The sequence below is a fragment of the Buteo buteo genome, chromosome 11 (genome assembly GCF_964188355.1).
Source record: "Buteo buteo chromosome 11, bButBut1.hap1.1, whole genome shotgun sequence".
Classification (NCBI taxonomy): Eukaryota; Metazoa; Chordata; class Aves; order Accipitriformes; family Accipitridae; genus Buteo; species Buteo buteo.
Window position 1 is genome coordinate 39,991,226 of NC_134181.1, and position 26,725 is coordinate 40,017,950.

At 48.4% G+C, this 26,725-nt stretch overlaps 1 protein-coding gene across 3 annotated transcripts; it reads right to left on the bottom strand.

Annotated features, from left to right (window-relative positions):
* Nucleotides 1–26,725, bottom strand: CABP1 (calcium binding protein 1). 3 transcript variants are annotated; one of them, XM_075039640.1, is made up of 7 exons: nt 13,460–13,704; nt 8,539–8,715; nt 4,855–4,885; nt 4,029–4,172; nt 2,644–2,753; nt 2,087–2,234; nt 1–329 (listed from the first exon to the last, which is right to left on the bottom strand). In XM_075039640.1, exons 1-7 carry the CDS (start codon nt 13,502–13,504, stop codon nt 304–306), a joined length of 681 nt encoding a protein of 226 aa, XP_074895741.1. In that variant the 5' UTR covers nt 13,505–13,704; the 3' UTR covers nt 1–303. The 3 variants fall into 3 exon arrangements, with proteins under 3 accessions (XP_074895741.1, XP_074895740.1, XP_074895742.1); XM_075039639.1 differs by lacking the exons at nt 8,539–8,715; nt 13,460–13,704 and adding an exon at nt 26,126–26,725; XM_075039641.1 differs by lacking the exon at nt 8,539–8,715.

Below are 26,725 nucleotides of genomic sequence, written 5' to 3' on the forward strand. Positions count from 1 at the left end.
GGGAGGAGGAGTCTAAAGTTGCAAATATTCCATGAAAGCATCATGGTAAGTCCTGGCTCTGCAGTTTCCTGCAATCATCTCCGAGGAATGGTTCCAGTTGTAGGAAGTTGCAAGTCTTTCACAGTGTGAAAGGGTGGAGGGGCATGGGGACCACCATGAGGGAGGAGCAGCAGGTCATCTTGCAATGTCCCAGTTGCAGCCAGCCGATAAACCTTCATGTGGGAACATCCGGGCTAGATGTTCCATCTAGGTCCTCTTCTGCCCTCTCTAAGGTGCTGATTCTTCTTTAGCTGAGAATAGTCTTCAACGGGACATCATGCGAACAAACTCTGCAACCAACAAGAAAAGACAGCCCTGAAGCAGAAGGCATCCATGGTCCCCAACCCAGCTCTCATTCCCTGGAGACAGCGTGCAGCCAGGGTGAAACCGAGAGTCCACACACTGCCAGGAGGTCTGTGCTGCTCCATGACAGGCCCTGGAGAGCTCACACAAAATGGGTTTTAATCCTTGCATTAGATATGGTGATATGATCCCACTAGCAGGTCATTTCATTGCCTCGGACTCCTTCCCAGCCAGTGTACAGTCTTGTTTGCACAAGCAACTCCTTGTGAGCCACTACAGCAAATGTTGTCACCTTCACTGTAACTTCAGGGAACCTTGATTTATAGTCTTGGGAACACAGTATGATTTCTTAGTAAGCTTGCCACTTCACAGAGACACCAGTGTGGGAAAGCACTAGTGTTTTGGTAGGTACCAGCATTTTTGTAGAGAAAAGTTTACTTGGATGGACTTCTTGTATTTAAAGATACAGGTTAACTGTAAGGATACGCTGGATCTATTTCTTCACCACCCTGCAGCTTGTGAAGTCAATTACAATTGTTCAAATTGAGTGTAAATACCATCAAATATAAATGTGTTTTCATTCTGCACTTGAACTGCTGAGGAACTAATGGCTCTGCAAAGAGGAGGGCAGTGGAAATTACCCCTTTGACTTCTCCTTTTCCATTGATGGAGCTGTCCTTTGACAACTAAAGCAGTAACTCACAGAGAAAATGATACTGGGATAGCATTTCATGTATTTTAGCTGTCTAACGTAATTTAGCTGTGGGAAACAAGGAAAGCTACTGTCATGTAATCAGCCAGTGCATTAGAACAACTGCAGCTACCAGATACTTTCTAGGGAGACACTTCTAGTTTTTTAGCATTTTCTAAGCCCTCAGAAGCTTCAGTAATCCTGAGGACTGAGACTCCTTGCCATGTAGGAGACCTAGGAGTGCCTCTGAGCCAAAAAAATTACATCAATTTTATTTTAATTCTGTAGTTCCTGTGCTTCACTAGGAAAACAAGCAGCCTGCCATGCTCTCACACCTTCCAGCTCTTATATCTGCTTAGCTGTCTGATATCAACTGCCTCCCTTGCCAGAAACCCTGAGCTCTATTAATATGCTCCTGCCATGGCTAATGGCTAGGATAGCAGCCTAACCACTCTTATTTTTCGAAGTCCTTCTGGCATGAAAAGTGGGTGAAGAAATGAATTATCTCTAGGATTTAACATGACACCTCTAGATCAGATATCTGCAGTCCTACTGAACACATCTGGCACGTGACCATCTTCTGGCATAAAGGCACAGAAACAAATTCTCTATAAACCCAGATAACAAGGTGAGCCAGAGGAAATGGAAGGTGCAATGCATTCTCCAAACCAATCTACCCTCGTCACAGCTCTTGCAATAGTTTTAACAGAAAGGAAAATGGCCCATAAAAAGAAGGCTGTGTGCACCAGAATCTGCTTCTCTGTGACAGGGCATATCCCTTACCATGCTAGAATTATGGAGACCCAATTGAAACTGAGATGCAGCCAGAGATGATACACAAATGAACGCTTCACCTGAGGAATTCCCTGTGTGGGCCAATGTTCTCCATTTTCCTCAGCTGACTAGGAAAAAAAAATCTTGTTTGATTTTTTTCTCCATACTTCAGATACCTGGGCCCTAAGCATGCAAATCTTCCCTTCCACTTCTGCCTCTGAGCTGAAACTCTGAACTCACGTGAGAGCGGATGGACAGGGAGCGTTCATCCCTTCTCACCTTCAAAATCAACACGCCCATCTCCATTCAGATCCACGTCCCGGATGATCTCTTCAATATCCCGATGGCCCACTTGCTGCCCTAGAAGCTTCTTCATGGCTTCTCGCAGCTCACTGGTGCTGATCTCCCCATCACCATTGGTGTCAAACTGTAAGTATATGAAAAATACCAGCAGGGGAAATACAGTTAATGGAAATGGATCTTGCTCTGGGTTGGATTTTGTATTGTCCTGCTCCTGAGTGACCTATTTTTCCTGCATTCCTTTTGTGTCCCTCCTTTTCCTCCTTCAGGTGCCTTTTGGATCCAGTCTGTCTTTTCTCCTCAGAAACCCCTTGTAACTGCTGTGTCTGCGCCAGCTTTCCTCTTCCTTGCCTCAAGGGTTCCCTTATCTCAGTGACTTTCTCTGCTCCTCCCTTGTTTCATGCCTGGCTTGGCTCTTTCTCTGTCTTCCACTGTGCTGCTCTCTCCTCCTCCTCTTCTCTTCCCCAGTGGGTCTCCTCTCTTTCCTGTCTCCTGTTGCTCACCTCTCTGGGGGGCACGCGGTAGGGAGCACTCACCTCTCTGAAGGCATCACGGAGCTCTTTTACACCAATCATGTCTGCCGTTTCTGCTAGCAGCTTTGGTCCCATCAGCTCAACAAAATCTTCAAAATCCACATGGCCACCCACTTGGGACAAGATGAAAGATCGTGTGTAAGAACTCCATACGTTAGCCAAGCCCAGCACTCACTTTGCACTTCTGTGTGCCCCAGAGATAGCTTGGTTCACCAGGAAGCAAAGCACAGAAGGTGCAGGACAGTGGAAGGAAAAGCAGAGGTAGTTTTAACCTGTGTTTGTATTTTCTGGATTGTGGGCTAGGTGGAATGAGCCCAAGCTATTCCATCCTAGGCTGCCATGGACTGTCACATCCTTATGGCATCACGTACTATGTGTTAGAGGCTTGATCATTCTAGTGCTTATAGCAACCCTCTGCTGCGCCTGTGCCAAAGGGTACAGCAAGGGCACAGCATGATGTTCCTGCACGGCCCGGGTAGCGCCCTGCAGCAATGGTGGAGTCTTGCTCCATTAGCAGTGGCTAATGCATGTCCAACTGTTTATTTGTCATATATAGTCCTTTTTCTTGTTTGTCCCCTATCTGAAAGCTGGCAGTAACACTCTCAAATTCCTAAGCACTTCTGTGCCAGGCTTATCAGCTGCTTTTGTGTGTGACTGGTTGCGTATGTCACAACTGTTTTCCCTCCCTTGACCAAGTAACTTGTCCTTTTTACATCATCATGTGTCAGAAATAACATGCACTAAATATCCTTTTTCCCACCTGGCTGAGGGTAATACCCTGCACTGCCACAGACAAGAGGCGACAAAGAATAATGGTGAAAGACAAGGGGCACAAACACAGTTACAGTGAATTGGACGCATTTGTCACATTTTTCCATGACTCCAGCAGATGCCCCCATCTGACACTGCCAGCACAGCTCACTCGCAGCCCATCCCCTGTCACACAGCAGATCCACAAACAACCACCACAGAGCGAACAGCCCATCCATCACCCATCTGACCAAAGCATCTCCATCTTCCCAGGCTCTTTCTTCAGCCTGACCCATCTGACAACAGCTTCAATATGACAACACCCACAATCTGTGCACCAATGCCTAACCACCCACGTTAAGGGCAGTTTTATGCCTGACAGCATGAGCATGAAGGACAACCCTTCCACTCACTATTGCCATACAGCACAGTCCACAGTCGCTTTGATAAGCAAGAAAGACAGACATCAACTTCTAGGGACCACAAACAGGAAAGATGATAGGGAGTGAAAATGAGAATGAAAAGAAGAGGGGGGGGGAATCCAAAAGAAAAGAAACAGCAGGAGACTAAGAGAGCCCAAGGCAATGATGCAGGGCACAGCAGCAACAAGGAGGTATGGCTAGGTGGATATTACTCACGGTTCATGTTGATCTGCTGGGAGAGCTCTATTAGCTCCATCTCAGTAGGCATGTAGCCCATGGTTCTCATGCAGTTCCCCAGGTCCCTGCAGTTAATAAACCCATCCTTGTCTTTATCAAACTCTTTAAAGGCTTCTCTTAATTCTGTGGGAGTGGATCCAAAAAGAACAATATTGTCAGTGACAGCTTGAAATACCTTTTCCAAGAAACCTCCCCAGAATAAGCAGCACTTTATGAGGCCAGACTCCCTAAGATACTCTGTATTTTCCCACATCTCCCTGCAAAAAGGCAATGACTGGAGCAATGTTAAGCTCTTCTATCAGCAGCACTGCTGACCCATTCCTTACAGGAAAGCTTGCTTGGACTACAAGCATCACAAACAGATCATTGCTAAACTGCACTCCCTAAAGAGACTGCAACTACTAAGTTTTCTCAACTTTTACCCCTGCACTATATTAGATAACCCTCACTGTAGGGATTAGTAGGTAAAATAGCTTCCCTGGAGCCATACTATTGTATCAAGCTCTACAACACTTTCTGTGGGAGCTGGGGTGAACAGCAGTTCCCTGACAGCCAATATTTCATTACTTTACTTATCCTCCCACCCTGGAAGAAGCTGGAATGGATGCAAATTCTTTCACAGTCAGCACTCTTGCAGCTTTACATATTATTTCTTCTGCTGGGGTTTCCAGGAATTACTCCACTAATCATCTCCCTTGATTTGCCTCAGATTATTTTACCCCATGGGGGCCAACCTGGAAGGGCCAGCCAGTAGGTTTTCACTAGGCAGGGAGAAAGATGACACAGAAGGAGCGACAAATTTTACCTTCAATTTCTTCCGGACGCAGTTCTCTATCCTGCAAAAACAGAACATAATATGTTAAAGCCGTTTGCTTGCCACAAACAGTTTCAGAATAGCACTTGTTGGTGCAAGCAGTTCTGGGACAAGCCAGAAAGTGAGAGAAGAAACAAGAAGGTGATGACATGTTTAATACCATCCACCTAGCAAGGCTTCCCAGCTCTCCCCACCAACGGGAGGGGTGTTAGCCTGCACACTTTTCTGTGGAAGCCCCTCTCCCTCTCATCTGCTGGACAGGGGGATGAAAGGTGCTCCCCCAAAATAGAAGAGACCTGGGCCAGCACAGCAATATGTGCGGCCTCCCCATCTGATGGGACTATGAGCACCTTCATGAAGGTCCTACATCATTCCCCAGCACCAAGTCCTGGAGCAGAGACTGTCCCTGCAGCAGTTATGATCATCTCTAGAGCTCTGATTGTATCTCCTATCGCAGCTCCGCTGACACAGCCAGATCAAAACAGCTGGAAGCAGTCCCTGTAACCAGCAGGTCTATACCATCATCTGCTTGGATCACTGCTTGATCCCTGTCCTTCTCGCAGGACAGCGACAGCCGCGAGCTCTCTTACAGCCAACGTCCCAGTGCCATCTCCTACAGTCAGTCCCCACAAAAAGGTAGGAACTTCCCCGTTCCCCCCAGCCTCAACTCCATATACAAGCATTTTGAAACCAGGCATGAAGGCAGACACACAACATATACATCACCAAGGTCATCTACAAACAAAACAGGACAAGGATTCACCATGTTCAGGAAACACTGCAACTTCAAACATCCAATTTGAATTTCTTGGAAGAAGGGGGAGGATACAAAAGAGTATAGGAAAATTCCAACACTGCACCAGGAAGAAGAGATGAGCATGGAAATGCACTGCTTTCTGGTTTAAATGCCCTTTCTAATTCCTCTCATGGCTCCCAGGCAAATCCAAACCATCTGAGAATTTGGAAACACAGAAATGTGATCTCTTTTGTCGTCTCACTCTCGGCTTTTCCCCTTAACCGTGGGGAGTTTCTCCTTGCCTTCCAGGTGTCCTCCAGCCTCACCACACGTCCCTGGAGACAGTGCCCTTGATCAGTTTGAGAAGGATGATCCTTTGCTATTTAACCACAGGCTTCTCTGGAAACTCTAATGGCAGCTGCTCAGAGTGCATAGCAAACTAGGACACACACTGGTTTACGTCTGTGCAAAAGTGGGCTGTGCCAGAGAAATGACCAGCTTGCCACTCATAACCTTCCCAGAGGCATCTCTGTGCTGGATGGAACCGTCAGAGCGCGCTGGCTCTGCCGTTTCATCCTTCACAGACCTGGTATTTTCAAACATGTCATCCCATTTGTTCTGCTTTCATCAACACCAAACAATAAAACAATTCAAACTCCTTAGACTGGCTGCAGGAGGCATTACTGCCCCCCTGCCTTAGATAAAACAGCAGACGAAAAACACCCGTGATCAGTACCAACACCTTGTGCACCTCATTCCGGAGTTCGCAAACACTAATCCCTGGAGATACGGCTGTGTGCCGACAGCCAGCTCAGCGTGGCAGCAGATGCAGGGGTATGATTACCACCGCCACGGTGCAAAGGGTGCCGTGACTCACCCGCGGTAACTGCTGTCTTGTGAGAGTGGCTGGGGTAGGACCCCAGCCTTCCTCCAGTGCAGTCGTCACAAGACCATCCTCCTCCTCGCACACTGAAGACCGTGTTGCAACCGACATGACTGACACATGTCAGAAACGGGGGCTTCAGCACCGGCTCTAATTTTGCACACCAAGGCATTTGCGTTTGCAGGGCTCTGAGCATATCTTTGCACATGCAGATTCTACCACCAGAGAGCCACAGACTGCAAATGCAAAAGGTGGGGGAGGGTTTACGTCCCTCCAAAAATCTGACTCAAGCAATAACTAACATCATGAAGAGGTTTTCTGTTTTAAATTTGAAAGAAGATCCCCTAAAATGATAAAGGAGGAAAATTGCTTGGGAAAAAATGGTCTGAATCACTCTAAAGCTTTTGGAGAACATATGGAAAGAGGAATAAAAATGTTCAGAGTTTAGATCCTAGATATGAACAGAGGTGACCCTCAGAGAGTCCATTATTCATAATGTTCTTACCCTCATTTATTTCTGTTCTATGCACAATAAATCCTGTTGGTCTAGAGAGTCAGTAAAAGTAAAGCTGTTTATCAGATGCACTTACTCTACATCAGGGTAGTTAGAGACATCACTAATCCTATTTTGGATACTTCTCAGGGTACTGCGAGTTTCCACGTCCTAAGCAGGATGGATATTTGTCCAGCTGTGAGCCTTCCTAGGGAGCTGGACCTATCTCCTATGACAGGTAGCTCTGTGCATGCCAGCAAGCGTGCTTGGGTGAGAATATCACAGTTTGTGTTTTAGTGAACTGGCACAAGGAACATGTGATCACTTAGTGGCTGAAGGTTAAGAAGAACAAAAGCCCTTTGATCAATAATGACAAATAATGAATCTTTTTGGCATTGTTGGTTGAAGAAGAGGTTTCAGAAATAAAGATCTACATGTCTCCTACAGCTGTAGATAACCATATCAACGCACAAGTAAGACAGAGATTTCTCACAGAGGCAAGAAAGCTCCGACTCTCAGGTAACTGGGGTGAGCTTTGTTTCACCATAAGAATATGGAACGCACTGGGTGAATATCTGATAATGCGCATATTCACTCATATATGTCCATAAAAATTGTGTTAATCATATGTTTTTGTATGTCTTTAAATTAATGTTATTGTAGGAAGCAAATATTTACATGCAAAAATATGTTTTACTTCTTGTAAAGATACAATATTGGGGTGCATATTTATATATATTTAACATGTCCAGGTATCTACATGTTAATTTACATACAAACACATATTTTTGTTTTATATAAATGCATAAATTAGATGCATATGAGCACATAGTTACAAATAGGTGTGCCTGAGTGGATAGATGCAGTTTTGCTATTTATCTCTGCGTGTGTGTGGGTAATAGCATTTGGTAGTCTGGCACTATTTGTAAATATGAGGACGGACTGATGTTTTTTCATTTATTTGGCTAGGACTGCTGCAGTGTCAGGCTGGGTATGACAGTGTATAAAAGACTGCATTTGGGTATATGTGAGGAGGCAGATGCATGCTTATTTCTGCTGGTACTAGTGTGGTCACTGTGAGCTGATAGGAACAGTATCAAATATGGGCATCTCTGTGGGACAGCTTGTTCCCAGTGCGGATGCCCTGATTTGCATTTAAGTGGCTATTTAGGCCTTAAATGCTAATCTGAGCCTCTGGGAATGAGATGTGGAGGTCTTGCTGGAATAACAGCTTTGAAGACGGGACTCCTCCTAAGTCCATATGATTATGTAAGTCCTGAAGTCCTAAGTCCTTCTCCTGAGTCCATATGATTATGCCTACTTGAGTGTAGACTTGGATCTATCTTCCGTAGCTGCATTTTTAGAATCCTCCTTTCTTGGTGTTTAGGCACGGGGATATCTCTGCACACCCTTCAGGTTAGACATTTGCCTGTGATTGTATTTGCACTTGGAGCTGGAGCCGGGATGCACCACGCAGGTGGAGCACGCGGGCAGCTCCGCATCCCCGGCTCACGTCCATGTGGCTTTGCGCATGTCTCGCCCGGCTGGGTGTAACTTACGTACAGGCTGCCTGTTTTCTGCGAAGCCCTTCCTCAGGAAGATGCATGCTGGCCCCAGCAGGTTGTGCATGACGGCGCAGTTCTGGGCCAGCACCATGAGCGGACCCTGGTACTCGCAAGCCGACGGCCCCTCTTCGCTCGTCTGGACAGCCTTATAGCACGTCTTCTCCTCATGGCGGATCTTCCCAGCCAACCAGCAGCAAGCAAACAACACAACAGAGGATGTTACCTCCCCGTCTCGCCCAGCCATTCCTCTGAAGTTTTACTGAACCGCCTCGCAGAGACATTATTGCTAAATTTCCTTCATCTGGTCCACACTGCGTCCCCCCCCAGTGGTATATTAGGATTTGTACAGAAGCAGTAAGTCCGGGAGTTCACTTTCAAAAGCTGATAGTAGTACAACCAACCAGGAGAATTTCGCTTTGAAACGACATCAAACTCTCAGCTCTGCTCACATCTACCCAGACACAGCCCAAAGGGCCATGCTCCTACTATCGGCCCCGGAGTTAATCCCTTGAATGAGCTGCAAAGGACAAGCACACCCCAACCTAACAGTACGTGTGCCAGCCTGTGCCCAGGGCAAAGCTGCTGGCAGGGCCACGTCATCCAGGGCATCCCCAGGAGACCAGGAGAGCCTGCACAAAGGCACTGCACTAGGCTCCACATTACATTTCAGCAACACAGCATCACACGCTTTATAATATTATTAGAAGGCCGTTTACAGCATCAGGTGGCTCTGCCAACTGCAGGCTCACACTCCCCATGCCACTTCTAATTAGTTACATCCTCAGGGTCTGAGGTAGTTACTGCAACTGGTCTCTTCTAATCACTGACAGTCCCAAAGTGGAGATCGGGCACGGGCACAACATTTTTGTCTGTTTGCATTTGCACATTTTCCTAAGTGCACACGTCCTGCTAAGCTAGGGCTCCAGAACAGAATCCAGCACTGGATTTTATAAGGAGGCACTGCTTTCCTTTTATAGAAATGCATTTCCCTGGCTCTGCAAGAAAACTCTTATCCTGATATTCCCATGCAGCTATAAAAAGCCAGCACAACCCACAGGACCCTTGGTTTTATAGAATAAACATTAATCATGCATCAGATTCCTCTTCAGGAATGATTCTACTTTTATAGCCGGTGTTCCCAGGGGTGATCAGAGAAGCTCTGTCAATTGTCATTGTCTCTGTTAACCCTTTCCTTAAAGCCTGATGTGCTTTTTCAGCCTAAAAGACCAGATACACGCACACGGCCCATTCACACTTGTCCGAGTCTATTGTACCTACTTGCTGTGTCTGCCATGTGCTATTATATTGCACACATGGTTTGTAGTTTGCCTTTTTGTACACAGTCTTACACCAATCTGCTCAAGTATAATGTCATGTGAATATCAAGCATCAAAACAAAAACAACCCAAAAAGCAAGCCATGGAGAAAGAACATAATGAAGCAGAAAAGCATTTTTGTTGCAGTCATGGATGAGGAAGGAATTTGTCTCTGATTAAATCTGACACATAGGACATTTGCCCTTAAAAACCTGAAAGATATTTGTCCTTAAAAACCTGAAAGATGAGCATCCGTCCACAAATGGTATATTACTAGCTCAGCTAAATGTCAAGGCATCTGTGTTGAACTGCACAGCTTCGTGATATCAGTGCTATGTATTTTCAAAATTATCAGCTTTATTTCCTGGCACATTTTTCAGTTTAATATACCAAATAATATGAATCACTTAAAATAGCCCACATTGGTTCTGTGTTTAATTCCAGTGAAGCCAAGTGAAAGATTGAAGGCCCCACAGCCCCTAATCCTTGTTTGCTGACCCTTCCAGTCAATAGAATTTATTACCAAACCACAGAGCAGTACCACAGAACGGTCATCCCATTATTTTCCTGTGCGGATAGAGATTGCCAGTCTGATGAAACAGTTGCCAAGAGCCACCGAGGATCCTGACCAGACAACCCGCCGCAGTGCCAGGACAAAGTGCACGGCTTACCGATACCCTGACAGGGGCTCTCTGCCCCGCGCTGCTGCTGCGGGCAGGATTTATGGCATTCGACAGTCCCTCTGCCAGCAGCCCCGCAGGTTTCTCTGCAAGTATCCCCACAAGTTCCCTCCACCACGTCCCTCCTACCTCCCAGCAGAGCTGGGAAGGGAGCTGTGATATGGGTACAGGGCAAAGCAACATCAGCCGCCCGTTACAGGGGAAACGGCAGCATACATGACAAGGAAAATGCAAGGACAGGACTGGGGAGCTCTGGCTTTTCCTGTCCCTCCCCCAAGCAAAGGACCACTACGCTTCTTGGCTGAGTCCGGCCCTTGGCTCTGTCAGACCAGCAGATTGGGGAGAGAGAAGAGACCAGGCTGATTTAGAGACAGCCGTAGTGATGGTGAAGGGTGGCAAAGCGAGGAACCTGGATGCCAAAGCCCTTCCTTTCTGCACAGCAGAAGCACAACAGGATTCACTTCATTTACCTGCCTGCATGTCAGAGGGACTTTGCAGAACGGCAAGCCCAGAGGAGCCTCTTCATCCCAACTGTAGTGCCTCTCAGAGGGAAAGGCGGCCAGGCTGGCCACTGGGATCACCGGGGGGACACTGTGACAGTGGGAAGTGAAGCTGCCAACAACAGATGTTGCGGAGAAAAAGCCTGAGCACTGCCACCTAAACAGGCAAGGTACCTCCATGTCAGCCAGTCCCAGACCAAGCCAGATGGTGGCTGGGAGTGACTCCCAAATTTCAGGTTGAAATAATGTATTCAAGAGATCAGTGTGTCACCCAAGAGCAGCTTTCACACAGCTTTTCTAAAGTCCCTCCTCTTTACCATTTCAGCAAAATTAGTTTGCCCAAGGTAAATCTGAGAAAAAAGACTGGGATCATAAAACAGCCAAGTGAAGTTGTGCAATGTTAAGACTGACCTGCAAAGTCTCCACTATAATCATGTGTGTTGTGATCAGAAGAACGGCAGAGCCCCAGGACCTGTCAGGATGCGTGCCTGAGGCCTTAATTCATGGCTAGCTGGAGCAACGTCTGAGAAATTCTCTAATTCAGCTTTCTCTCTTTAGTCCTGCCATCCCAGGCCTTCTAACTAGGCACAAAGTGCATTATTCGAAGCAGCTTTTAGGAATGAAAGCATAAATTACCTAAAAGACTGACGACACAGAGCTTATAAGTTCTTGAATCCATTTTGATTCAAGCAGCCTGGCCACACGTCAGACTTTAATTGCAATCGCCTTGATCATGTTGAGCACAGCTGCAGCCAACTCCTTTTATTGCAAGCTGGAGGCGACCTACAAGCAACCAAGTTGGTTTTTCATATGTGCAACATTTTGGTGAACCTCAAGCACTTCTGCCTCTCCCTGGAGGTCACCCTGACCTAGTGACCGGTCTCAGCACTGCCTAACTGCTTGGTGATGAATTCCCTCCTCGTCTATCCCAGCTCCCCCACAGCAGCACTGTGCCATTACTGGCTTTGTTTACAGCAGCCGAGATAAGAAGCAAACTGTGCTTCTATGCAGAAGAGGCAAATCTCCTGCAAGAAGAAACTCCCTGCTAGGTAGGTCCTCTCCGCAACAGCTCCCTCCCAGAAGAGCCTTCCCTGGTGGCAAGGTGTCCTGGGTGGAGCATCCTGATGGCAGTGGCATTTCACTGTTAGCAAGGTCTCCACAGAGGCAGCTCCTCACTGCAATAATTCGGATGCTTAGCATAACTTTTTCATTTACAAGGAGTGAATTGCACAGCTTTTTGCTGAGTTATTAGATTTGCAGTGATGCTAAGTGAGAACTGTGCAGCTGACAGGTACACGGTGCTGCAAGACCTTCCTCAGTCAAACAAGAAATATTTCTGGGGCACATCATTCCCATTTCAATCTAGTTCCTAACAGCAGAATTGTTCCTGAATCTAATTCGTCCTGGGATCACTGTAACACCTCAGCACAGAGCAGACTGCGGGTTGAAGCCTAACAGATACACATGGCAGCTTGCAGATGACGTCCAGCTGGGCCCAAGCATGTAGACACATGGGCCGTGCTGACGTGCGACATGATGCACAAACACACAGCTGGGGCCCAGTGTATCCACTCACAGACAGAGGCATGGACAAACAGATTACAGAGAAAAACGTGCTTTTGTACCCAAACACATACCAACAAAACTAGATACGTGCATACGCAAGGATGGATATACATGAAAACACACACGTCTACATACAGACTTCTGTGAGGACATCCACTAGCAGGTATACACACACAGAGCACCATACAAGCAGGGATACGTGTGTGACGCACACAAATTCCCCCCCTATACACTCACAACAAACATTGCATGCCTGCTCACACACCTCAGGATGTGTACATAGAGACAGAAAGAGCTAAGGACACACACATGCTTCAGATGGACTCATTAGGTGTGCATATTCTTACACACCAACACGAATATGTACAAACGCATGCCCATTCACATGTCCATGAATATATGTCCCTACAGAAATGACCCACATGACTAGACTCATGCAGATACCTCTCAACTGAAGCACATGCACACACACACACACACAATCTCACACATATACACATATATTAAGATTCCTGTACAGAAGATGTGTACCAGCACACTGTGCACATTGAAAAGCACAAGCTTGCACATACCCAGAGGACAGCTATACACACACACACTGAGCAGGACACAAGCCTACTCATGTGCATGCATATGCACACATTTATTTACACACACGTTACGGCTCTCAGCATCCCGGGCTCTAACAGCTGCACTTGCATGAGCAGCTCTTACAAAAAAAGTCTGGTGAAGAGAGCTGAACCCTTCATACACACCTCTGTGTTTCTCCCACCTCCCATTCCCATCTGCCCACAACGTCACCCATCCCAAGAAGCAGGGCTGGAAACGCACAATGCACTTTGATTCAGGGAACATACCTTTTTTGAGAGGTTTCTCAGTGGAGACTTCACACAGTTGCCCATAATATGTTGAGTCTGCCTTTCCGGTGGACTTGGTTATAAAGGAACTGAAGCAATTGATCCCATTAAAGGTATTCCTTGAGAGCAAAGCAAGAAAGGCAGTGCCAGGCAAATCCAAACAGCTACTGGCTGCTGGGGCTTCCCTCTTCAGGGAGCTTTTTCTCTCTCTGCCTCTCTCTCTCCGTGTTTTTACTTTATGTTCACTTTCTTGAAGAGATGAAGCAGGAAGGAGAGGGAGGGGAGAGAAACAGACAGAAAGAGAGGGAGAGAGAGAGAGTGAGAAGGGGAGAGAGAGGGAGGCGGATGTATAATCTACATCAGATTAATGTTCAAATCCCTCCCACCCCCCTCAATCTGCAGGCAAGATTGTTTCACTCATGAGAGAGGGCTGATTCAGGGAGAATTAAAACAGAGAGGCACCGCAAGAAGTGATTTCAGTGATGAGTTCAGTGAATCCAGCTAGTTTGGGTCCACACAGCCTCTGAACATTGCATCCCTACCCACCCCCCTTCTAAGTCCTCTCGGCTTTTCAATCACCAGAGAGCTATGCTGGCCAGAAGGCAATCCACTTAGGGGCTTGGAGCAGAGTCCAGAGCTCGTTTCGGAGCAGAAATGGACCATTTATCTGGGTGGGACCTGTTTCAGCTTATAAATACCAGCAGACATAAAAGTCCCTCATTCTTTTCCTGCCATGGTGGAAGCAAGCCTGGAGGCACCGGTCCAGGGACCCTCCAACACGCTCAGCCCCACGATAGTAATTTTTAACCACAAGGGAGAGACCTTGAGCCAGTCTTGCGGTAAAGTTTTTCCAGCTTTCTGCAAGTAGAAATCAACTGGTGGTTTACCTGCATTAGTCTGCCAAAGGTGGGCTCACACCTGAATCTAAATCTGAACAGCCCCAGGCTCGACAATGTGAAGCAAAGAATTCGGATGTCAGATCCATCCATTCCATTTCCAAGCACCCAAGTCCTGGAATAAATAAGAGGCTCCTAAACCTAGAGCCAGCTCTGAGCTCTGGACTTTAGGCGTGGTATGGTAACAGAATAAACTCTGAAAGAAAAGGGATGAGTCCCCAATACATTTTCCTCTGATCTCAGGCTGAGCATAAGAGCATTCAGTCTGAAAAAAGATTTCAATTGCATAAAAAACTCACCATCACACCCAGGCAACAAGATCTGAACATGATAGTGAATGCGCCCTTAGCTGTGAAGCTACCACAGCTGCAGCTCCATAGTGATAAGAAGCCACGGCATGAAAAGCTACCTCCTTCAAGAACTGTGAAGACCAAAATGACACTGATCCTACGCCCTGTCTGTGCAGCAGGCTGGTTGGACACTCAGGCATTCAGCCAAAAGATTTTACAACTTTGCACATGTAGTTCCAAACAAAAGGCTCTACAAGACCTAACCCATGGGCTGAGTGCTTGCACAACACGTTTTTTTGTGCAGGAGCCAAGGACTCATTCTCCTGGCACCTCTAGGGCTCTAGGACAGAGAAGGATGAACCACTAATGTCATAATAAAGCAGGAATTTCTCTGCTTCCACCCTGATGGTGCTGTGGCAAATTAAGCATGACTGCAAGGTGAAACAGTTGCTTTAGCGCTTAGAGGTTTCTTCCACCTGAGGAAATTAGTTTAGGAGTCCAGCCATGACAAGAGTCAACAGTTTCTCCAGTTCCAGTCGCAGCCAGAAGTGCGCGGTCATGGGGGGTGGTGTTTCTTGCTCTTCCTTGTACTAACCACTTCCCAAGAGCAAAGGCAGTGGAACAGCCTCCTCTCAGATGCCCTCAATGTCTTCTCCACTGCACGGCCTGGGAAAGAGCTGCGCAAAGGTCCACAGGCCCTCCAAAGCAAGAAGCTGCAGTGGTAGATACTGAAAGATACCTCTTGTACCCAGGGCAGACTGAGGAAGGGACAGAGGGGATGGGGATACTCTGGTCTGGAAGACCTCCATAGCAGAGCCCACCCATGATGAGCTGGGAAGCGAAACTGTTCCTGAGATGGGCCTGTCACCTGCTGTCACAGTCTGAAGACCCCTGGGACTGGGGAAATATACAGTCACTCCCTGAGGGCTGTGCCAGCCCTGGGCCTCGCAGCAGGGGACTTTTCAGAAGGATGCCAAAACTCCCAGCTCCTCTCAAGGCTGCCACCTTCAGCTCTATTTCTCTTTCCCCTCCTAAAGCAGCTAATGGGAGGCTCATCTACCCTCAGCCAAAGTGCTGGTCATTAATAACGCCCTCTGTCAGGTGGAGCCATTCCCCAGGCTCCTTGTTTACTAACGAAGTGCTTGTCTCCCTTGAGCAGAAGCTGCCACACAGCGAGCTGAGGCGCCTGGGCTCCTTCCCGAGACAAACGACTTCAATTCCAGAGCACAGAGGAGAGAGAATCGCCTCCTTGCTGCTAATGAATCTCCCCCTGACAGGCAGCGTGGAGGCCAGGAACGCCTTGCAATTGAGAAGTGCCCATCTCCCACATCCTCCCAGAGACGGGGAGTGTCTCCTGCCAGGAGAATTCATCACAGCCCCCAGACTGCCATGGGACAGCTTTGGAAGGCAGCCGTTGAGCATGTCTTACAGACCTCTAAAAGCCTCTCAACAAAAGTTGAGGTGGTCACCCTCTAAATATTAGCTTGTACCGGAGCATTCAGAGCCAGCCACCATGGCAGGCTGCCGTGTTCGCCTGCTCTCCTGCTTTTCTTTCCTGCAGTTGCAGGCAGTTGTAGGAAATGTGCAGGGCAGAGTGAGAAGGCTGAGACTTGCTGCCAGGCTTGGCAGGGAGTTCGCAATCCAGGAAGGGAAGAGGTGATGGGAGCCCACTTGCACCAGGTTTGCAACACAGTCACAGTCCTTCAACTCTGCAAGAACTCTGGCAGAGCTGCAAGGGGCCCAAGAGACACGATCATAAACAATTTTCTTATCTCCTTGTTCACACTGAATCTCTTAAGAGCAATTGGGCAGCACATCACAATCTAGCAGACAGACCCTGCTGACCTCTGAGGAGGAAAATCACACTCTACATTGGGATCTTGTTCCAATCACCACTACGGGCAGCTTAGAGATAGGCAGGAAAGTGGAGTTGGCAGAAAGGTCATTAGAAGATTAGGTTAGAAGGAACATATTTTCTCCCTTCCTCCAACTGAGGCTGCTGTAAGAGAACAGGGTGCTCAGAATAAGTGTGTCAAAAACATTTGTGTGTAGGTGCTGATCTGTGGGTATGCCTATATCTGGGGTAGTCAGTATGCGTGTGGGAGGGCTGCACATGCATGTATACTGGTTTTCCCACACTGTTCTTTGTGGCAATCACACTGTTCTTTTAAGGTCTGGGGCTCTGTTGTAAACTTTCTAAAAAATGGTAGGAACTTTGTGAAATGTGAGTCTTGCCTATGTGCCTGCATCCCTTCCTCTACCCTAAGGTCCAGGGTGGAGAGTAGAGACCTTGGTGGATGTGGTTTGGCACAGAGTGAGGTCTCGGCTCACAGGAAAGAAGCGTTTGGCACGTTGACTGACCTGAGCACAGAGCAGGGAGGAGGCTGGGCGACTTGGCATTGAACAGGGAGTGATTTAGGTGGTTTAATATGTCTGGATTCTTTAAAAAGCAGCAGTGCTGTGCTTCGGGCTGGCACCTTTGGCAGAAATTCTCATTTCATAAGAAAATGTTGGATCCCACCATAGCTAATCACTTGGTAGCTGCCAGAAACTTTATCCAGTGGCATCAAATGATCCAACAGCCACAACAGAAAGAACAAAAGTCAATCCAAAACTTGGGATTGCTTATCAGACTGTAGCTTTGCTTGGCAAAAATTTCCAGCGGAAGTATGGATTTGTACAGCGAGACTGTTCAGATGCCAGGCCCGTTTCGGTGCCCGGTCTTTCACTTGCTAGAGCATTGTATCAGATGATTGTTCTCAACACAACACAAACACTGCAACAGGCAAAGTCAGGAGGTACCGGCATTAATGTCTGAGGGGAGTATATAGTAAAGCAGGGAAAACTCATTCCTAGCATCTTTTCACTGAAGTCCATAGTTTTACCTAAAAGCCCATTGCATGCTTCGAAGATTTAGTATTTTAAAATATGCCACCTTATTTAATTTATCCTAATAGGTCAAGAATTTCCGGTCTATTTTTTCCTATCACAGAGCGGAGAGGGCACATATTGATCAGTAGCTTTCAAATCTGCTCCCAACCACCCTTTAGCCAGTGGCTATAGATATGTATTTTACAAGAAACAACCCAGTCTTGTTTGCTGGATGACCTCAGACGAGCCTAAGCTTTTGGAATTGTTAACATCCTCCCATTGCCAGTGCTGTCGAGGGCCTCATTTCAAAGCTCCTGACTGCTGGAACATGCACTGGCACTCTGAACTTCTGCGACTGGCTTCCCTCTCTTCTTCTGGGTCAGGCTCTCAAGTGCTTTTGCTGCACACCAAGTTGCATCTTCTAACCTCGAATGAACCTTGGATGGTTCCATATTCCAGTCAGACAAGTACAGGTCCATCTCAAGGGGAGGCACCCGCAGGTATTGGTGGATGCAGTCCAAATCCTTATCTAGGGGGAGGAATATTTCTGCAGAGAGTTTGGGAACTTTCTTTGCTGTCAGCTGTTCCAGGAAGAAAGTGTTGCTGACTCATGCTGTGCATAATATTCTCCTCCATTAGAGCAATTGGATCATATTCAATCACAAACAACAGAAAGGTTATTAAAAAGACCAAGGATATTTTCCATCCCTCTCAAGGTAACAAAGCCTGGACCGTCAACTTTTGTTTAGAACAGCTTTGTCTGTAATTAGCTAGCTTTATTCTGCATTAGATGAAAAGAGATGGGAATGTGCCATCTCCTGACACCTTCCATGCCGATCTGGTCCACATATTTTGCACTAGCCCAACTTCCAAGTCCCAGCACAGGAGATGTGTTGGCCAGAGCACAATGTTTTGTGGATATTTTCTGCTTTCAAGATCATCAATGGGCTACAAAAAGACAAGTACAAACTTGACAGCTCAGAAGCTGCTGTGACAATTTGCCATGTATACGCAGTACAAAGATTGTTTAAAACAAACCTTACGTGGTCCCTTCTCTTTGCTCAGGAATATGAGAACTGTAAATCACTCTGTCCGTACTGCACTACTGCAAAAGCAGCTAATTCTCTCTGCCCTGGCTCTCTCACCTCTTTCCAAATAAAAGGGACAGGGGGTCAGTATTTGGCTGGCACACTGAGGCGCTACAGAAAGTGTGGCTGATTATTAGATGAGCAACGCCTGGGAACCAATCCTAACCAAAACCCTGCAGCACTACATGAGATAGACCACCACAAAACCGAGGTCTGCCTCACTTCTATTTTGAGTAAGGATCTGACAGCACCTTTAGAAGGATCAAACTGCATATCCCAGTACGAGATCTCTGGCTATATCTCAACACAGCTGGTCACAAGCTACCTAAACCCTTTTTGCATTATTTCAGCACAGCTCAGGGGGGTTGCTGGCAGGTTTCTACTTCCTGCCTTCAACCCTTGTGACATGATGCCTCACAATGTTACACGGTTGCCTGTTTCCTTCCAAGAGCAGAGAATGTATTATTTCATCTGTGTGGGATGAAGCAATGCTGTATATTCTTTCCAAAGATGGATGCAAGGTGCAAAGTACTCTAGGGGAGGAATGGGCGGATATTAGAATATTGCTAATTACTTCATTCATAGATAGTATTGAGTTCATGGTCTTATACTGGTGCAGAAAGCTACTCAGAAACTAAATATGACCATACAAGCTATGACAGCTGTTTGTCTTTATTTCTAAGCAGGGCATTTGATTGAAATTGGAGGATTACTCAAGTTCATGGGCACTGCTGTGCTCTTTAAGGTCACAGGAATGTCAGAGGATTATTGAAAGGGAGCCCAAAGTTAGCTAGGCATCTTTTACTGGATGCACACCATATAGCTGCTTGTTATTGGAAATCAATACCACTCATGGACTCATCAGGGAAAAACAGTTACTGAGGCTGTGATGCTACAAAGAACCACAGCTAATTCAGCTGACAAACCTGCAGCCCAGCTACTACATCTAAAGCTAAACTCTTCCCTGACACTTTGTTCAGACCCAATATTGCATGAAACAAAAATCAAGGCGGTAGAGGTTGATGGAATGCACAGTGGACTGATTTAAATGATGATTAATTTATTACTGAAAGATTTTCTTCTCTCAAAAGATAAGCTGAATCTAACCAGAAGGTTTGTGTATTTCAGTGCATTAGATCATGCTGTTGTATATTTCATGAACGGAATATTTAATGAATGTTCTTTTAGCTTGGTTTTATTTTGATGTCTTTCTATATCCTTTTAAAACAGATTTGTTTAAAAAGTAAATCACTGACAAAGATTAACGTTTGCTGGCAGACCCACTGCAGGCAGGAAGCTTATCCATTGCCCCTCAGTGATTCTGTATGTCTGGCTCACATCCCTCAAACTCTTTACAAGCAATAAACGTGATAAATTTTTCTCCAAGCCGAGCAAGGGGGGAGCTGAGTGGATGTGCTCAAGTGAACAATGTTTTTCCATGTCTGTGTCCGTCACATATAGAAAACACGAGACGTTCCTTGGAAGGTATGGTGGGTGTCAGCAGGCAGGGATGTATGCAAACGCCAATCGTTTTAAGCATAGGAACGCACATGCACGTACAGAGGTGGTTGCATAGCCACGCAGAAGATTTAGCAGAGGCCGCACGCGTGCAGGCTGCGTGCGTACAGACGAGACAGGTATGGCGAAGGCTCTTAATGTCAGGCTACATGCATGGACGTGGGCTGTGGCAACGCATGCAGGGATGGAACCCGCAGGAACCCCACGCGGGTACCCGGCCCCCCGCGAATACGCGCCTGGCAATCCGCGGGTCACCGGGACCGGCTCCCGCCTACATCACGGGAACCAGGGGAGCTCTCCCCGGGTCCGACGACACACTCACCGGGCGGCCGGGGACCGGGCAGAGGCCCAAGCCCCGGGGTGCACGGAAATGGCCCCGGGGCAGGAACCGGCCGGACCGCGCCGCGCCGCCCGCAGCAGGGGGCGCCCTGGGGCCGCCGAGCGCGCCGGGCCGGACCGGACCGGACCGGACCGGACCGAGCCGGGGCCGCGGGAGCAGCCGGCGGAGCCGCTGCCGCCCCGGGGAGCCCCGGCGGGCACGGCCGGCGCAGCACCCGGCCAGGCACGGCAGCAGCTCGGGGCGTACCGCCGGCTGCAGGAGCGGCCCCTGCGGCCCCTCTTCCCTCTTCTCCGCGGCCTTTGAGGACCCTTTTGGGGCCGGAACAAGCCTTCAGAGGTGCCGTAAAAAGGGGGGGAAAGTCAGGGGAAGGGTACGGTGTTACTTGTTTTTTTTGCCTCCTAACCTGTGCGGGCACGCTCCGTACCAGCGAGCTAAGTCTGTGCAACGGGATCGGCATCACTACAGCGGTTGGTCATTTTGAGCCGGCAGAAGTCTGTTCACCCCAAATTACTGTGCCGATTTAACGCTGTAAATGAATAGCTGTTAGAGACTGTCCTCGGTTTGCCACGAGCCCTGACACGCTGCTGCTTCACCTGCCTTACAGCACGGTACAACGCAGCGCGCGAGCACCTGCAAACCCAGACCTTTCACCTTCACCTCTGCCATCCCACAGCGCGACACCTGACAGTTTCTGTCGCTGGCATCGCCGCTCCAGCGCAGCCCGATGCGCTGCAGCCTCCCTTGCTAATACACGGGGGCAACTGAAAACTTCCATTACTGAGCCATTAACCACTCTGCCTCGGCTGAGCTGGCCCGAGCTCCCTGGCTTTCCGCTGGCAGAGCTCCAAGCGTGGTCCTGATGCGGCAACCGCTCTTGGGCAAAACTCCCGTTAGAATCAGCTGAAGCCAAAGCCATTGAGGGAACAAGGTCAACCTGCAGATGAGACCAGAAGGGTGAGAGGCTGGACATGGCACTTTTTCCCTACCTGCTCCTGGCTAGTTTAGAGGGGAATGTTCTTGGCTTCCCACGCAGGCAGCCAGAGGATACAGCCTGCCCCAAAATGGGGCCACTTCTGTCATCCCTGTTTGCTGTAAGGTCCGTTAAGACCTGTTAAGAAGAACTAAAGCCCATGAGTAAAGGAAGATGGAGCAGGACAAGAGAAGGAAAATTATACAGCAAATGCAGAAAGATTATTTCCCTATTTTAATGGTAATGCGGACACTGACATCAAAGCAGGAATGGGAGACAGTGCAGATAGGAGAGGCTTTTAACTCCCTGTACAAATAGAAATACAAAAGCCCCTTTGGCCACAGTGCTAACAGCAGAAGCCTGTAAATACTTAATGAGTCCCTACAGCATTGTTTGACCCCTCTGATCCCCATGCTACCAGAGGCAATTGACAGAAAACTGTTGGGGAATCACTTCACTGAAAAATTTAACAGTCAGGCAGGGTGTGAAAGCTAAACGGCTCTGAAAACGGTCAGGTCTCACATGGCAGGATCGCTTGCAAATTAATATTGCATAGCAAAGGCACGGAAAAAGCTCTTCTTAAAGGTGCCAGCTAGGCCAACGCTGTGGCAGAGGAGGAATGAAGCGACAAGAACCAGTGGGTTTCTGTGCCGCAGTACCCATACAGCGCTGTGCCGTGAGCCCGATGCCAAGCTGCCGCTGTACCGCAGGTGCTGCTGCCGCATCACCACTGCCCCAGGAATCCTGCTGCCATAAAACTGTTGCATCACAGTCCCTGCGGCCACCGCACTGCTGTCCCAGTCTCTGTGCTGCTGTTGCTACTGTTGTCACACTAATAAACTGTGTCCTGCTGCCAGGCTGCCATCTCACCACCATCCCAGCTGCCGAGGGATCACTCCTCCTCTGCTGTTATGGACGTGTGACTGCTCGATACCGTGCTGTTGCTAAACTGTGTCCTGTAGCCACACTATAGGCACTATGGGACCGTCATGCTGTTCTGCTCTGCAGGAATGATAGCATGCTCCTTTTTGCTCCACGACACTCCTTTACCACTTGGCCGCTCCAACCCTATCCTGCTATCAGGCCAAAATTATATGAAACATCCTCCCCACACTCCCTTTTCTCACCACTTTCCCACTTTGCTGCATTATCACACATGCATCCCCTGCCAACTACACCCGTGAGTCACTGCACTGCTCTCACACTGCACTGAGCTACTGGGCACTGAGCTACCGCTGCAGGGCCACTTTAAAACACTGCTGTCCCGCTATCACATGCATCATATAACCAGCCCGTACTCACACTGCACTTCGGTCACCAGGTAAGTCGGTGGCGTTGCCCTCATGCTAACTCACAGCCGTGCGTCCAAAACTGTGGCATGGTGGTAACACCTCACTCGCTGCCTTCTGGTACAATGGGATGGTGCTGTCAGATCAGCGCAGCCCTTTGCTAATATCACACCAGAAGTAATCACTGCTGTATAGAATAGCTCCCGTCTGGAATATTGTATTACTACATCATTGGACCGCTAAACTCTTCTGTCAGGCTACAACACTACACAATTATCACACCCGTGCACTGCCAAACTCCTACCACATGGCACCAGTATCACATCTCTGTTCTGCCACAGGATTGCGTTACCACACCACCGCATTGTCAGTGCTGTGTTCTCCAGGCACTCAGTGCTGTGCAGCACTGCATGCTAACCCGGTATAAAACTCCACAGCAGAGTGCTTTTCCGCAGCTGCCTCGCTGATCTAGTGTGCAAACATGTCATTAGACCAAGATGACATCCTGGCTTATACTAATACATCATTACACTACCTTACATTTGTTAATTCATGTACCACTCAATTACAAAATGGTAAAGTGCCCCAAAAGAGTATTATTTATTATATTAGAACATCACCGCACCAATATAGCATAAGCCTAATTAATAAAATATCACTGCATCCTGTATCCTGGCAGTATCTTAGCATTCTCCTGGAGTACACACCCACAGTGCACTATATTGCTGTGCTGGTTATATAAACATGGCACTTCTGCCTTCACTCCGTCTTTTTTTCTGCACAGCTACAAATCTGTCTCCCTCAGACACAACCCTGTAGTCCTGGGCTGCTCCTTTTTGCTGTTACTGCAATAATGACATCCTCCGTGAAGTCATCCCTGCAATCTTTTCTGCGTATCCGATTGTACCACTGGAGTGTCTGCATCTGCGACCACATCACTGCACCACCGTGGAACAGGGTGATGATGATGTTCCACATCTGTAGAGCTGGGACAAGATATACTGGTGCTGCTGGACCACAGTGCTCTGCTGCTGCAGATATGCATCACTGTGCTCCTCTCCTTCTATGTACTGCAAATTTACTGTTTTAACTGTTTCACAGTAGGCTGTGTGGGCTGGAGAGAAGTTCTTGTGTTAAATAAATTGTCTGCTGAGCTGTTGCTCTCTTCTAATTACAATGTGGAACAGACTGGTGTTACAGCACCTGCAGCCTTAGACTGCAATCCTGGACACTTCTGCGCCTATGACCCTGCCTCAGCCCAGGCTGCAACTTGGGCTCCTGCAGGTTTAAGACCTTGCCCGCCTCAAAACATCACTCACGTTTTTACATAACGCTTAGCATTTGTTTCTTCACTCATTGAAACAAAATTTCCATCATTCCGTTCCATGACAGAATTTATCCTTGGGCCTTTATTCGTCCCAGGTTTTTGATATCGCTACAAAAAATCTTCACATATCTCTTCCTGCAACCAGCTCTTTGCGTACCCTACATTATAGCTCCCCTTCTTATATCCACAAATCCCCTGTACAGCCCCGCTACAGCCCACTCCTGAAAGCCAGTCCTAAAATCTCCACTAGATGGTCGTTCTCTCATAGTTACTTCAAACAAAGCAAGGGAGAGATGTCTACAGAGAGAAATGAGAATAAATAATATTATGCTCTAAAATAAAGATGTCGGCGTTTGTTTATGAGCACTGGTGCAATGTACCCAGTGAAAAGGTGAAAACTAGAATTGTATCTGTCTCTCTGCTGTAAGGGGCGTTGTTCAACACTGCAATTAAATTTTGCTAAGTTTATGGCTTTTGGAGGCGTCTTATGACACTGGAATGCAAGCAGCAGAGCAGGTAAAAAATAAAGATGCCATTCAGGTAAGGATTGAGTTCAAAACCAGAGAGGTTTCTGCGAGTGGGAGCCCTGGCATGGATTTGTTTGTATTTCTGACACTTTGGGGACATACAGCTCCAGAGACTTAAAATATGTTCTCACATACAACTTCACTTTCCTCACAACTACAGGTACAGCACAAGTCAGAGCTGAGCCCACAGATTTCAAAGCCTGGTGCTGGAATATCGCTTTTTGTAACCAGGTTGAGCACCAAGCCGCTCACCAGGCCCTTTCTTATTGCTACTACAAAATTTTAATCTAGACTTCTGGTACACCATTGGCACAGGGAGGGTAATACTCGTTCTGAGTTAAACACAGCCGTAACATTTGTAAATAGCAGACTGTCAGTGAGGAAGCAAAATTGTTGAGGAGAGCAGACGTGCTTTGATTTTTCTCTGGAGAAGTCAAGATGAACAGAAGTAGACAACACTTTCTGACACCAGATTAAACAGATACGGGTGTATCACCTCCTTCTGCCCAATTACAAAAATTCTTCTCGTTCTCTCCATAATCTTAATTTGAATGGACACCCTGTGAAGCCTCCCAAACCCACTTTAAAAAAAAAAAAAAAAAAAAAGACCCAATGACAACAAACCCCACAAATCATAATTCTGGTTTAATCGATCACTTCCAGGGCTGGAACTTAGCTGGCTGCCCAGGCTACTGGCTTATACCTATAATTGTGCTTCTGGGAGATTGCAGTTACATTAATCTTCCTGGAGATTACATCTCCCAGTAACATCCCTAAATGGCTCTAAAAGAAAATTTCGAGCTAGTCTCCCTCTGCCTTTTCATTTTTAGAGGGTAACCCTGTTGGGTAATTTCACTACCAGAAGCAGCTAAAAGCGACAGCTTTGTACCGAAAGAGCTTGCAAACACCGAAAGCATCTGTTCCATCCTAACATAGTGACTGGGAAGGCTTCGGAATTGGGTCAGGATTTTTTTTTGTCGTCCTCCCCGCTACCTTCTCCTGACAGCTTCTGCCATCAGAAATGATTCATATGCCGATTGTACAGAAATGTACCATAAGGAGATGTAAACAAATACAGCAAAGCAAGGCGGGGAGCCAGAGAGATGGAAATCTAATAAGTAAATACATTTTTTAAATCCGCTTCTCCGACTCTCACCCTCAGCAGGCAGAGCCACAACTTCCCCCGGCGACAGGGAAAGCACCGGCACTTCCCCCGCCAGCACCACCGAGAGCGCCCTCCACGGCGCCCGGGGGCTGCGGGCGGCTCCGACCCGCGCCCCCCCTCCCCGCCGCGGAGCCCTCCTCGGTGCCGGTGCCGGTCCCGGTGCCGGTCCCGCAGCGCCCCGGCGGTGCCGCAGCGGCGGGAGAAGTTCGGCAGGGGCGGCCAGGAAGCAGTGCATTTACAGCTGCGGGCTGAGCCCGGAGGCGCGGGGGGGCTCCGGGACGAGGAGCCGAAGGTCCGTGAGCGGGCGGGAGGAGGAGGGGGCGCGGGGGAGGCAGGCAGGGAGAGAGGAAGAGAGGGAGGGGGCGAGAGGCGCTTTGCCCCTTACCTGGCCAAAGACCGAGCTGAGCATGGGGTGCAGCTGGTGGAAGAGGGGGTCCGCTTCCACCGACCGATCGCTGCCGCTGGACTTGGTGGAGTACTTGCTGCTGGATTTGGACAGAGGTGAAGCGCCTTCCGAGAGCTTTAGGGACTCTCTGCTGGACCTCTGCCTGTGACTGAAGAAAAAGTCCTCCTCTGCCTCCTCCCCATCCCTGTCTGAGAGCTGATGCTGGTCCTGGGGGTGACCGTGGCTGGCGTGCGGCGGGAGGTGGTGGTGCCTGGATGTCCGCACCGGTTCCTTGCCGCTGCCTCTCCTTGGACCTCCTTCCGCCGGCTCCGGCTGGCTCTCCCCCCGTCCATGTGACAGCTTCCCCGCGCCCCTCGCTCCGTCCTCCCGGGCGCCCGGGTGGCAGAGCGGCCTGCGGGCACTGGGCTCCCCGGGGAGCGGCTCCTGGCTCTGCTCCCTCCCCGCCTGCCCGCCTTGTCCTCTGCCGTCCCGGGCGCGGCTGCCGCGGGGCTGGGGCTGGCCGCCCGCCGCCCTCCGGCTCCCCGCCGCCTTCAGCAGCGAAGTGCGGGACTCGCTTTTCGCCATGGAGGAGCCGCTCAT

Bases quoted from the DNA above. Each gene is read 5' to 3' on its own strand.
- CABP1 (XM_075039639.1), bottom strand. From the start codon at position 26,725: ATGAGCGGCTCCTCCATGGCGAAAAGCGAGTCCCGCACTTCGCTGCTG. The intron at 4,886-26,125 runs GTAAGGGGCAAA...CTGTTTTTGCAG, and splicing joins TCAGCTCGGTCTTTGGCCAG to GATAGAGAACTGCGTCCGGA. The intron at 330-2,086 runs GTGAGAAGGGAT...TGTTGGTTGCAG, and splicing joins TGGGCGTGTTGATTTTGAAG to AGTTTGTTCGCATGATGTCC.